Source organism: Thamnophis elegans, unplaced genomic scaffold, assembly GCF_009769535.1.
Source record: "Thamnophis elegans isolate rThaEle1 unplaced genomic scaffold, rThaEle1.pri scaffold_96_arrow_ctg1, whole genome shotgun sequence".
NCBI classification, from domain to species: Eukaryota; Metazoa; Chordata; class Lepidosauria; order Squamata; family Colubridae; genus Thamnophis; species Thamnophis elegans.
Window position 1 is genome coordinate 117,496 of NW_022473919.1, and position 13,586 is coordinate 131,081.

Below are 13,586 nucleotides of genomic sequence, written 5' to 3' on the forward strand. Positions count from 1 at the left end.
CATGCTCAAAAAAAAATAGCAATATCAATAGCACTTCAACATATACAACTTCACAGTGCTTTATAGCCATCTCTAAGCAGTTTACAGAGTCAGCATATCCACCCAACCATCTCATTTTACCAATCTTGGAAGGATGGAGGGCTGAGTCAACCTTAAGCCAGTAAGATTTGAACTGCAAAACTTCTGGCAGCTGGCAGTCAGCAGAAGTAGCCTTCAGTACTGCATTCTAACCACGGCGCCACCATGACTTTTCTTTAGGACAGGTCAAGAACATGCATCTTGCAATAGTGCAAGTTTCTAGACCCATAGTAGTCTTTGTAGTAGTCTCACTTCATCATTTCAGTGTTCTTTGTAACTTTTGGCAACTGGAACAAAAGATTGGGGAAAATTAATGAAGTGATATTTCAGTTATGAAACCTAATTGATGCAATTGACTATAAAATAGTTTCTATCCTATTTTAATGATGTTACTAAACATGGTAACATAAAAAGCTGTGTAAAGTACATTTTATCTAACAAGAAAATGAAGCATTGTGAGAACTGCAAATGCATTATTATCTGGAAAGTTTGTGTAGCTCACTGTGGTGATTAGTAGAAATCAGCACAGGTATGACAAGCAGTAGGTCCTCAAATTGTCCTCATCTCATGGCATCATGATATAATAGTGCCCTTTTACAAAAAGGAGGATATAAATCAAATACATTCATTAATTTCGCCTCATGTTGCCTTTTTTTTTGTTTTCATTTCCTTCTGATTGTCAGGTTTGGCCGTAAACGGACTCTTGCTGCATTTTTGTTTCTAGGAGGACTAGCCTCTCTCCTTGTCATGTTCCTTCCGCAACAGAAAGGTAAAAGGATTTATTTAATTATGGAAACTAGTGTTAATCAAATGTGGAGTTGGTCCCCTCTCTAAGAGTGCTCTGGTTACCCCTGAACTATGAACCTCATAGCCTAGAAACATAGGACAGGCAGCAGTCACAACTCCTTTTCTCCAATGAAAATATTTCTTTAACCTTGCCAGAATTGGGAGGCTATCAGCTTAGACTAACCTAAGTGTACAGTCCTGGATTTACAATGGCAGTGGGGACTACTAGGATGGCTGCTATTATGCATTGTGGTTGTAAAGTGTGATGACACGTGATTGCATTGCTTAATGATAACAATTCCACACTCCCCATTGCTGTCTGTTAGGCCTGCAGTGGTTGCTTTAAGAATCTTTGTCCTGCCACACTCTCATTAAGGGGGGCGGGGGAATAGCAAGGGGTAGAATGTGTTGGTTTCAAAATAAAAAATTCCTTTCTAGAAGCTCAAGGTCATCTTTTGTCTCCGCACCTTTGCACCTGATCGGAAGCAGCTGGGTGTAGATGCCAGCGTGGAAGAAAAAGATTGGACCATGTGATGGAGTGTGGGTGTGGGGACAAGATCATGAACTTTTAACTGGGTGGGATTCTGATGTAATTTCCAGAATTGGGATTTCACAGATGTGCTAAGATATCTGATTTATTAAATTGGAACTTTAAGGATCGTTTTGCCTTGGACTCTGATTTAATTCTACATGATATTTGGAACGCTGACATTATCCCAATTGTGGAAATTACATCAGAATCCCACGCTGACACTGTCATCACCCCAGAACTGTACAAGAGAGCGCCAGCAATGCCTTTTGTGGGAGCAGAGGCTGGAACCAAAGCATCATTTTTGGCTTCTCTGGGACACTGAGCTGCCCTGAAGGGTAGGGCAAAAAAATTTAAGACATCCCCCCCAAAATAAGCCCTGGCGCTTATTTCGGAGGTCAAAAGAAAATAAGAAAATAAGACGGGACCTTATTTTCGGGGAAACACAGTATTACAAAACGTTTTTCTTGACTAAACAAAAAAAAATTGTATGTGTGTTTTTAATAAGATCATATGATTTTATTTAGTTCTGATTGTCAATGGTAGTCTATCACATAAATACTCTAAATACAAATCAAAGCCATCCATAAAGAAGATCTCAGGAGTTCAGCACAGGGAGGGGACCTGTGGTGGGACAACTTTGCATAGGACTGCCTGGAGAGATGAAGGGCAGTGCCTAAATTTGATACATAAATAAACCAATTCTGGGATAAATCGAATTCTAAAAGTCATCCTTTTTTGTTCCAACAGCTACAGGAGTATTTGCAATTGTGAACAACCGTTCTTTGTCTTTACTTGGAAAACTAACTATCAGTTCAGCCTTTAACATTGTGTATATTTACACATCAGAACTCTATCCTACCGTTATCAGGTAAGTCAAGTTTGGTTTGTAGTCACTTAATGTAATTTTATGTGATCTACTTATCCATTCTGTTTTTGTGGAAGTAGAATACCATTCTTAAGAGTCTCACATTCAGCAGAGAGGCAGCAAATCAGGAATATCAGAGTTGATGCTCATTTGAATTTATATATTAGAATTTGAGCTCTGTCTGAAATATAATGTTTAACCGGTTAGACTAGGGGCAAGGTGACCCAGGCTCGAATCTACCCTTAGTCGGTAGAAACTCATTGATATTTTGTCAGTCATTCTCTCTTAAGCCTACCTACCTTACAGGATTGTTGTGGAGAAAAATAGGAAGAGGAAGTAAAGCCTGGAAAAAACCTATAAGAAATAACTGACTTCTAACTAAAAAAGATACTAAGTCCCTGCCAAGATATCAAAGTAGTTAAATAACTATTTATCGTACTAATAGTTTGTGTCAATGAAGAAATAGAGGTCAAAATACAAGCTCTGTGAACCAGCTGGCAATGAGGAAACTTGAATCTACTATCTTTGTGTGTAAGACATTGATGAGAAAACCCAAGGATTTGCCTATCTTATGAAAAAACATTAGTATCTAATAATCTGTTTAAAATATTTAGTAGGTATTGGTCTAATTAGAGTGTATGTAGGCTAAATTGAAGTAATCTTAGTCAAGGAATAAAATATATTTTCAGGCTAGAAAAAAAATGTTCCTGGTTTCCAAGCATGCTTGCTTATTTTTTATTTGAATTTATTTAAGGCCAGAACAATCTTGCTTAGAATTAAATTCATGACTTAATCTGATTTAATTTAAATATAAGTAAAATTAAATAGGTACAGTACTCTTCAATATCTCATAAATGATTTAGATGAAGGACTAGAAGGGGAGCTCATCCAATTTGCAGATGTCATTAAACTGGCAGGAATCTCCAGAAAACAAGCTCAGGATCCAAAAGGATCTTGACAGACTTCAACAATGGACCTTATAATGGTTCTATAAACAGAGGCATGGAATCAAAATCATGTGATGAATTAGTACTGATTTATAAAATATTAGTAAGACCACACCTAGAATATTGCATCCAGTTTTGGTCACCACATTACAAAAAAGATATTGAGACTTTGGAAAAAGAGTAACTAAGATGATTAAAGGTTTGGAGACTAAAACATATGAAGAATGGTTGCAGGATTTGGGTATGACTAATCTAGAGAAAAGAAGGATTAGGGGTGACATGATAGCAGTATTCCAGTATTTGAGGGGCTACCACAAAGAAGAGGAGCTCAACTTATTTTCCAAAACACCAGAGGGCAGGACAAGAAACAATGAATGGAAACATATCAAGGAGAGATGCAACCTGGAATTAAGGAGAAACTTTCTAATAGTGAGAACAATTAACCAATGGATCAGTCTGCCTTCAGAAGTTGTGGGTTCTCATCACTGGAGGTTTTAAGAAGAGACTGGACAGCCACTTGTCTGAAATGGTATAGGGTCTCCTGCTTGATCAGGGGATTGGACTAGAAGACATCCAAGATCTCTTCCAATTCTATTCTGAATTGAATTGAAATGTCATTGACATTATTGCTGGTTGATTCCCCCCCCCCCTTTCTCTCAAAAGCTTTCAAAGTTTTGTGTAGCTTTGGGATTTCCAGTGGTACAATTATCATAAATGTTTAAAAAAATTATGCCCTCAAATAATTATTTTAACTTCTAAGTGCCAGGATTCCAAATAGCATCCAAAAGTAAATCAGAATCGAAGGCAAAGTATTGCTCAAGGTTCCAATTCATTAAGAGATCCATGTTGGCACATCTGGGAAAACCCGAATCTGAAGGTTTCCTGGTTTTCCCACCCAGTTGAAAGTTCAAGATCTAGTCCCCACATCCACAAGTCCATCACATGGTTCAATCTTCCACTGCCATGCTCGCAGTTTCCACCTATCCAGTTCTAGTCAGCTGCAGAGGTGCAGAGACAAAGGATGACCTTGGCTTTCTAGAAAGAATTTTGTTATGGCTATATATCATCTAACTCCGTACAATCCCACCTCCCATTTTCCCACAATAGCAAATGCATAGTAGAATAATAGAAAGTGTGGCAGGCCTGAGATCCACAAGAAAATATTGCTCCAGGCCTGACACTAAGACTTCCTAAATGTCTTGGATTTAGAAGTATAACTCCAATCCTAAATCAGAAGAGAAACCATCACATGAATATCATTGTTTTTTTTTTTTCCTTAAAGGAATGTTGGAATGGGAACCTGTTCTATGTTTTCACGAGTTGGTGGAATTATTGCTCCTTTTGTCCCATCTCTGGTATGTCTCAATTTTTTTCTATTCTTTTCATACCCATTGCACCTCCAAATGGGATTAGCATAAATGTGTAGATTTATTTAAATTGTCCCAAAGGTGCTTTTTCAAGAGGCGACTGGACTTTCTTGTTTTTTCTTTTGAAGTGGTTTTGCTTCTCATCCAAAAAGCTTCTTCAGCTCTGACAGGATAGTGGGGAATGGAAGGATTTATATTCCTTGCAGACAGCTGATAATTTACATCCTTTTAGGGGGTCGTTGAAGCACTTGGAGGTCTATCTGTGTCCTCAGGGTCACCTGAGTAGTGCTCCTGTTCCTGTAGTCTGCAATTTTTCCTCTGGAAATCCATTTCTACTCCCACACAATTCAAAGGATGTTCATCCCAAATTGTATAGCTAAAAATCTGTAGAGATTCTTAGTCATCCAGGTCATGGTTGTCCCTTTTTCTCCTGAAAAGGCACCTTTAGGACAACCATGACATGGATGACTGAGAATCTACAGACATTTATTTAAATTGTTTCATTGCAAGAGAACTGGTACTGTTATGTGTTGTGAATCCCCCCCCCCCTCCTGCCTGTGAATAAACCAGAACACAGGCTTGGCTGTTTGCCACTGTTCAATTACTGAGATAATGAATCCTTTGGCTGAGGGCCCAGGCAACTCACATTCAATAGAGTGGCTCTGCAGCAACCCAGATAGTTCAAACGAAGCAACGCAAATAGTCCAAACGAACAGACACGGCTAGAATACACAGTTAGATTTTCTTAACTACTAATTCGAACGGTTGTTTCCTGCAAATGTCCCCTCCCAACACCTCACCTATAATCTCTCTTGGGAGGGGCCAATCAACAACCACCTGTGCTTAATCATCTTCTGTGAGTCTGCCTACGGATCCTGCCGGGCCACAACAGTTATGGTATTGTTTTTTAGAGACAGATTTTATGATAAGGACTGCAGCTACACAATCCCCTTGTCCTGGCTCAGAGAGGTAGCCCCACTTGCTGAGAACATGTCCTCATAATGGGCTCTCATTGCAAGCCCACAGTTGAGACAGTGCAAAACAATCCAAGATGATATTGCAGGAAAGTGGTGTTTTCCATGGGAAAATGGAAGACCACATACACTGTGGACATTCTAGGTCTACTGAAGACTCCAATTTGCTCATTGCAAGCCTGCCACCTACCATCTGGTTGCTGGTCTCTGTTTCCATTGCATTTGTACTGTGGACTTTCAGAAAGACCTCTCTTCTGCAAAGTTTGGAAGTAGCATTTCTTTATTTATTCTTCTGACCCAGGAGGGAGGCAGTAACTAGAATATAAAAGCAACATCTAATGAAGCAATAAGTTGCAGTATTAACCTTCAAGACAAAGTTCTTGCCTTTTCCCACAGAGTGATCAACATGATTATATCCAGTGTATTCATTTTTCAGGGCAACTTGTGTGACATATTAATAGATTAACAGAGTTCGAAGGGACCTTGCAGGTCATCTAGTCCAACCCCTGCCCAAGCAGGGGACCCTACATCTGCCTCTACCTAGGATCGAACTCTAAGATCCTCTAAGCCAGGGGTGTCAAACTAAATTTCACTGCGGGTCACATCAGGGCTGTGGTTGACCTCGGGGGGGGGGGTGTATGGCCAACTGAATGGGTGTGGCCAGTTTGATGTCACTCACTGGGCATGGCTGACTGGATGGGCATTGCCAGCCTGATGCCACTCCCCAAACTGCTGGCATGTTTCCTCTTTACATTGGATAGACCTGGCCGAAGCGAATCATGTTGATCAGAACTTTGTCCCGAAGGTTAATACTGGCCCAAAGCCATGCTAGCCAGATGTTTCCCTTTTGCATTGGGTAGACTGGCCAGAAGTGATACGGGTAGACTGGGCTGAACCGATATAGGCCAGCCCCTGACATTTTCCAGGATAGCCCCGCGGACTGGATGCGACCACATCTTGCCTTGAGTTTGACACCTCTGCTCTAAGCTCTGATTGTTTGGATGATGGAGGGGAAGAACATTCTTAGCCATTCTTGGCATGATTGCTGCATCAATTTGGACATACAGGGTTATAAACACAGGTTGTAACTGGGACACTCTTGCACAAGATTATTGGGATATAATGGGTCGGCACTCCTTTGAGTTGGAATCACTCAGCCTTTCACCACAATTCCACTGCATGCCTAAGGAAAGCCTGTTCATTATGCTGCACTATCTACTTTATTCTACTGCATATCACCATTACCAAAACAAATGGGATCTGAAAAACAAAAGAGCTGTAACTTTTACAGTTTATCTCAACTGATGCTTTTCCAGCCAGAAATACATATACACAGAGAAAACCATAGTAGACTAAAATAAGGATAGAAGGGCTACCAAAGGGACTTGGATGACTTCCTCGAGTCAAAATGCTAATTTCATTGTAGTTTTCATCAGCCACTATATGTTTCCACTAATATAGATAACTATATTTTTCCTAGATTACCAATCCAACTTTCTATGGGGATTCTTTCTTAACTTGGAATTTGCAAGCCCAGACCAAATTGAGCTACCCCTTCTTTTTAAAATCCACTGGAAAGTGTTTTTTCCCCCTATTTCTGACTGGTTCTGTAAAGTCTGGTTTTCATGGACTCTGAAGGTCTATGACCATTCCATGGAAAGACAGGTTTAAATTGAGTGGATTGTGTTTTCTTTAAACCCTTTTCAATTTCTTGGGAAGGGATTTTTACATAGGGTCAGGCCATATCCCTATCAGTGTTTCAGGTGGATTCAGTCTTCATGTTATCAACCTTCTCAGAGTTCTTTCCTCCTCTTAAGGGCCAAGCCAAAGCAGGAAGCATTGCCTCAGCTCCTTTGGCATTTTAGAAACGTACTAAGAAAAGTCCAGGAAAAAAACAAAAGGGGATATCCTGTTTCATATCAAATTTCCCCTCCTTCTAAGGAAAAAAGGAGCAGATATCAAAGGAGGTGAAACCAGCGATAAGACAAAAGGATTTTATATAACCCAATCAAGGGGAAAAATCTGACGCTGCATTATTATTTCTTTCATGAGTTTCCTTGGCAGCAGTCTGTATTTGTGTTTTATGCACTTGAAGTAGATGCATTTTTCATTTTCATTTAATTTTCATAGGATTTATCCTATGTCTAAAAGGAATCCAGATTAAGAACTCTAATCTAGAATGTGTGAGATGTGATGAGAAATCTAGTCCCAAATTTTGTTGCAAATTTCAGTGATTCATTGTGTGTTTTCTAAAACAGTTGGAGGCAATCCATATTGCAAAAGAATGAAATTCATTCTGCTTCATGAGAATTACGTTGTACTTTCCCCTTTAAATCAAAGGCATGAGTAAGGTATTATAGATCAGAATCAAGTTTTTCACCAACTTTTTTCCCTTCTATTTTGTCCTCTTCTTCAGATAACTTAATTCTGCCTAGTATAGCTTTGTATATTTATCTGTGCTTGCATAATTTTCACAGAATCACAGGGCTGGAAGGAACCTTAGAAGTCTCCTAGTCCAACCTCGTGCCCAAGACAGGTGACCTTATTGGAGGTTATTGGACAAATGGTTGTCCAATCTTTTGTTGAAAAACTCCAGTGATGGAATACCTACAATTCCAGGAGGCAAACTGTTCCATTGATTAATTGTTCTCACTATCAGGAAGATTCTCCTTAATTCTAGTTTGGACCTCTTTAATGAGTTTCCATAAATTGCTTCTTTTCCTGCCTTCATTATTTTGGAGAATAAGTAGACCCCTTCTTTTCTGTGATAGCCTCTCTAGTACAGGAAGGCAGATGTCAACTTTCTCTTAGGGTGACATACCTAGTTCCCTTAACTATTCATCCTATGGTCTAGCCTCCAGACCACTCATAATTGTTTTTCTTTTCTGTATTCTTTCTTAGAGTCTCAGCATCATTTAAAGACTACCTAGATCCCTCTCACAGGTATTATTGTTGAGCCAAATACTCCCTATTCTGTATCTGTGTATCTGGCTTTTCCTGCCTAAGTGCAAGACCTTACTTTTCTCACCACTGAACTGCATCTTGTTGCATTTTCGAAAGTATTGGCAGTTCTCCCCAACTTGGTATCATCTGCAAATTTGATCTAATATTTAGATCATTTATGAAAATGTTGAAGAACACTGGGCCTAACACAGAACCTTCAGGCACCTCACTGCATGCTTTCCTCCATGTAGTTATAGTTCCTTTGAGGACTGCACACTGAGTGCAGTCAGTCATTTCAAATCCATCTGGTGATATTGCTGTCTATTCCACATTGTTCTCTCTTATCAAGAAGTAGGCCATGGTCTACTTTGTCAAGTGTCTTACTGAAGTCCAAGTAAACTATATCCACAGCATTTCCTTGATCCACTAATTTAGTCAATTTATCAAAAAATGCAGTAAGGTTTGTTTGGCATGATATGTTTTTAACAAACCCATGCTTCTAGTGAGCAACAAATCTGTTGCTTGATTATCTTTTCCAAGATTTTGATGTCAAACTGATTGGTGTCTCATTTCCAGATCTACTATTTCCCCCTTCTTGAAGACTGGAATCACTTCAACTCTTTTCTGGACCCCTGTTAGTTCCCCAGTGCTCAAAGATCTTTGAAAGATATGGTTCAGTGGTTCCAACTTCACATCTGCTAGTTCCTTCAGAACTCTGAGATGTTAACCATCTAGTTCTGGTGATTTGGACTTCTTTAGAATAGATAGGAGTTCTCTTACCAATTTCTTACCTATTTTGACCTGCATTCCTTTTCTGTCTCTTACTTTGTTGGTTTTGATAGATTCAGCTGTTTTTCCCTTGGCGTAAAAGTAGAAGAAAAGAAGGAATTAAGCAGTTCTACTTTTTCCCTGCTACCCATCACCTATTTGCCATCTTCTCCTATTAGTGGACCAATCATTTCTTGATTTTCTTGTAGTTCCTTATGTACGGAAATTATTGAATATAATATATAGTATAGTGAATAAACATACATATTGAAAATACATAATTTTGGATCAGTTAAGGTATATTGAAGATACCAGATTCACAGTTCAGAGCATCTAAAAATGATTTAAATGTGCCAAAGGTTTAGTAGCTGGGTTGTGGGATTAACATGAAAAGTATAATTGCTGTCCCAAATAATCTTTTCTTTTTTTAACAGAAAGTTATATATTGGTATCTGCCATATGTTGTGTTTGGAGTGGCAAGTGTGTTAGCTGGTTTTCTGAGTCTCTTACTGCCAGAAACCCTAAATAGCCCACTGATGGAAACATTATCGGATATACCAGTTTGCTCATATCGAAGGCTTGAGGGTGAAGCCATGTCACTGAAGATCTTAGAAGATTCACAGGTATTTTATCTTATGTTTATATAATGTATTTTATCTCTTGTCAATCAGGTCGGCAGGTCGGCAGTTCAAATCTCTAGTGCCACGTAAAGGAGTGAGCTCCTGTTACTTGTCTCAGCTCCTTCCAACCTAGCAGTTCAAAAGCATGTAAAAATGCAAGTAGAAAAATAGGGAGCACCTTTGGTGGGAAGGTAACAACGTTCCGTGTGCCTTTGGCGTTTAGTCATGCCGGCCACATGACCTCAGGGACATCTTTGGACAGCACTGGCTCTTTGGCTTTGAAACGGAGATGAGCACTGTCCTCTAGAGTTGGGAACGAGTAGCACATATGTGCCAGGGGAATCTTTACCATTACCCTATCTTCTGACTGATAATTGAAAATACATAAAACAGAACAACAGCAAAAATAGAACTACTGTTTTGTATAGTGTTGCAAACGGAATTATTCAAGTTCTATTACTTTGCATGAAAATTTCTAGCTGATTTTCAATCAATCCCCAAATTAATTCATTGTGCTAAACCATATTTTGAGTGGCTTCCAAATAAGCCATAGTTGTCAGGTTTTGTATAGCATACTAATTGGCTTGAAGGTGGAATATTGTTGATTATATCTCCCAACTTCCAGTATTTTTGGTTGGCCAGGGAACTATTATTCATTTATATCTCAAAGCCATAGTTCCCATTTTCTGGCATAAATTATAAAGTATGATTTATAATCTACAGAGGTTGTTTCATACGGTATTTTAAACCACAGTCAAATAGGCATAATTAGTGCCAATGATGAGAATTGAAGATGGAAGAAGAGACATCGTAACAGAATCTCTTCTATTAGCCTTGCAATTTCCTGCTGGCTGCCCCACTGATTTTCATGCTGGAAATGGGAAAGCTGGCAGGAATTCGAAGGAGGAAGGATGGAAGGAAGGAACAAAGATTTCTGATGTTTTCTGCCAGCTTCTCACAAGGAAATTGAATGGGGAAGTCTGAAGGAATTTCAAAGTCACAGCTGCTCCCACTGCTTTTTGCCTGCACATGGTCATTTTGTTTTTGTTTTTGTTTAGGTAAGGAAATACAGTATCTCTGAAACTATGACTCACTGGGGCACAGATTGAATTTTTGTTGTTCATGTCCGACTCTTTGCAACCCAATGGACCACAGCACGCCGACCACCACCCCCTGTCCTCCTATGTGTCCCTGAGTCTGCCCAAATTCATGTCCACTGGGTCAATGACACTATTTACTCCTCTCAGGCCCTGCCGTAATCTTCTCCTTTTGCCTTCAATCTTTATCAACATCAGGGTCTTTCCCAGTGAGTCCTTTCTTCTCGTTTGGTGGCCAAAGCATTTGAGCTTCAGCTTCAATATCTGTCTTTCCAGTCAGGGTTGATTTCTTTTAGGATTGGACCTATTTGATGTCCTTGCAATCTAAGGGACTCTCAAGAGTCTTCTCCATCACCACAATTTGGAAGCATCAAGTCTTCGGCACTCAGCTTTCTTAATGGGTACAGATTGTATAGTATTTCTAATGAAATTTAAAAATATACATTTATTGGAATATACCAGTTTGCTTAGTTCCCATTAGTTGTTACTGCATTTTCATGTATGCTATTTAAATACTTTTTAAATCCTTAAAATCTTTGTAAATTATTCTTAATATTAGGTCTAGTGCAGTTGGAATGCTAAAAACAATAAGAGAAGGTAAACTTGCTAAAGACTTCTGTCTTCCATCCATAAATTGGTAAAATATTATTGCAGTCTCAAGATTGAGCCTATTAAATATTTTATCCAAAGCATGCTGAAGAAGTATTACTGTAATGAAACTCTTAACTTCTGTTTTAGTCTGACCAAGATTCATCCAGGACCGAAAGTGACAATGAAGAATTCTATGATGCCAGTGAAGAGACTCAGATGATCAAGTGAGGGATCCCTGTTGAATATTATGCTCTCTTTGTGGAAAAAAAGTTGGATAAATCTTACTTAAGTGCCAGGTGCAATTGTGACAGTAGCAATATGATATTGTGCTTTTAAGAAAAAAATAAATTATGATTTTAAATTATCAGACTGTAATAGAAGACTATGGCCACCAGGAGGCTCCCTTGATACATGGAGCTGACTGATTAGGACAGTAAGACATATGCAAGTGAACTCTAGTTTGAATCATGGCAATCCATTTGTTATAAAGCCAAATCTTCAGCATATATTAAAATCTTCTTTGCATTTTGTTTTTGTTAAGTGAATTTCATGTTTGTTGCACTTTAGTTTTATTTTACTGTACTAAAAATTGACCATGGAAAGCTATAATTAACTATTGAATAGGAAAAAAAATGGTTCATATATTGCAAGATGTTACATTTATACTGTAAAATCTAATGCTGTATATAATACAGAATTGTGTGAGTGTTTAGGATTTTATAGTGTGTGATAATGTTGCAAAGAAGAGAAATTTGTAAGTTGCAATGATTGATACTATAAAAGGCAACTAATCATACTATGATCCATGACATCATTTTTCAGATATACTTTTAGTTATTGCCAAAGATTCTCCTTGATTTCTTTCAACTTATTGTATTTCCACATCTGGGGAAAAATGGGTTCTCTGTCCACTTTCATCTTTGTATTTGTGTAATATCAAGGGACTACAGAAATCTTTATGTGAATATAATGGAATATATCCTTGAAATCAATTATTTATGCAGAAACCTTGTCTACCTCAGTTTACTTAATTTATGAAGTGTATTTGATGGTACCATTAACATCATAAATGGGCTGAGCAATATACTGTATTCCTTTGAGGGTGAGGGTGAATAAGGGTGAAGGTGAAAGAAAAGCCACACTTGAGTAAGGCGTACAAGGAACAAATAACAAAATGTGTGCTATGGTATTGCAACACAAACTCTCTTTGCAAGTACATAATGGGTGAAGTTTACATCATGACGTCAAGGCACGCATTTCACTATTTTGACAAATTTGTGGCTTGCTGTGGATATGTCTGGTAGAGCCGGTCTAATCAGTAGAGAACAGCATGTGAATTCAGGTTCAGAGGAATAAAACTATAACAATTTGCTGGTTTCCGCTGCCTTGCTTTTACTGAACTTTCCCCCATTTAAATCCTATTTTTAGATATCCCATCTATTCAGAGCTGTCTTTTTACATAAATGGACATACCACTCGAACTCTGCGCAGTTTTTACCTCTTGCTGTTTTTATCCCTTGCTTTGATTGGCCAGAGCTTTAATCAAAAGCATCCATTTTGCAGATTTGATAGATTCTGCTGCTTCTAGGGTTGTTAAAAACAATTTGCAAAGTTGCCCAATGAGAGGCTGGCCAATGTAACTGGCCCACTTCATTTGTCATTTTCTTAAACTTTCTGCCTCTTAGACCTGTTCTGTGATGGAAATGTTAACATTGTTTGGGCTTCATTCACCTCTCAGTTTCCTGAGCACCTAGTTACAAGCTTAATTTTTCAGTCTGACATGCTAATGCATCATTACATTTCTGTGCTGGTTTTGGAAACACCATTGGGGGTCCAACACAAGCAAGGCAAATCAGTCAGGAATTGACTATTGGGTCAAATCTCCTTTGAAATTCTGTGCATACAAAGTTTAAGTTTCATCAGTAAGTGAAATGGTGATGAGTTAACACAAAGAGGTAACAGCCTAAATGGAATGTGTTCATGAATAAAAGATGAAAAGTCTATATATAATGCAAGCT

The 13,586-nt window shown here is 38.5% G+C and overlaps 1 protein-coding gene across 2 annotated transcripts in view; it reads left to right on the forward strand.

The window, feature by feature from the left end:
- The window catches only part of LOC116523709 (solute carrier family 22 member 15-like), a 32,786-nt gene extending 20,226 nt beyond the window's left edge, over positions 1-12,560 (forward strand). For both annotated transcript variants that reach the window (XM_032238845.1, XM_032238844.1), the window contains 5 exons: positions 762-847; positions 2,144-2,264; positions 4,491-4,563; positions 9,695-9,883; positions 11,716-12,560. In XM_032238845.1, coding sequence (XP_032094736.1) covers positions 762-847; positions 2,144-2,264; positions 4,491-4,563; positions 9,695-9,883; positions 11,716-11,796 — 550 coding nt within the window. In that variant the 3' untranslated portion in view covers positions 11,797-12,560. The remainder of the gene's footprint in view (positions 1-761; positions 848-2,143; positions 2,265-4,490; positions 4,564-9,694; positions 9,884-11,715) is intronic.
- Positions 12,561-13,586: the final 1,026 nt, after the last annotated feature.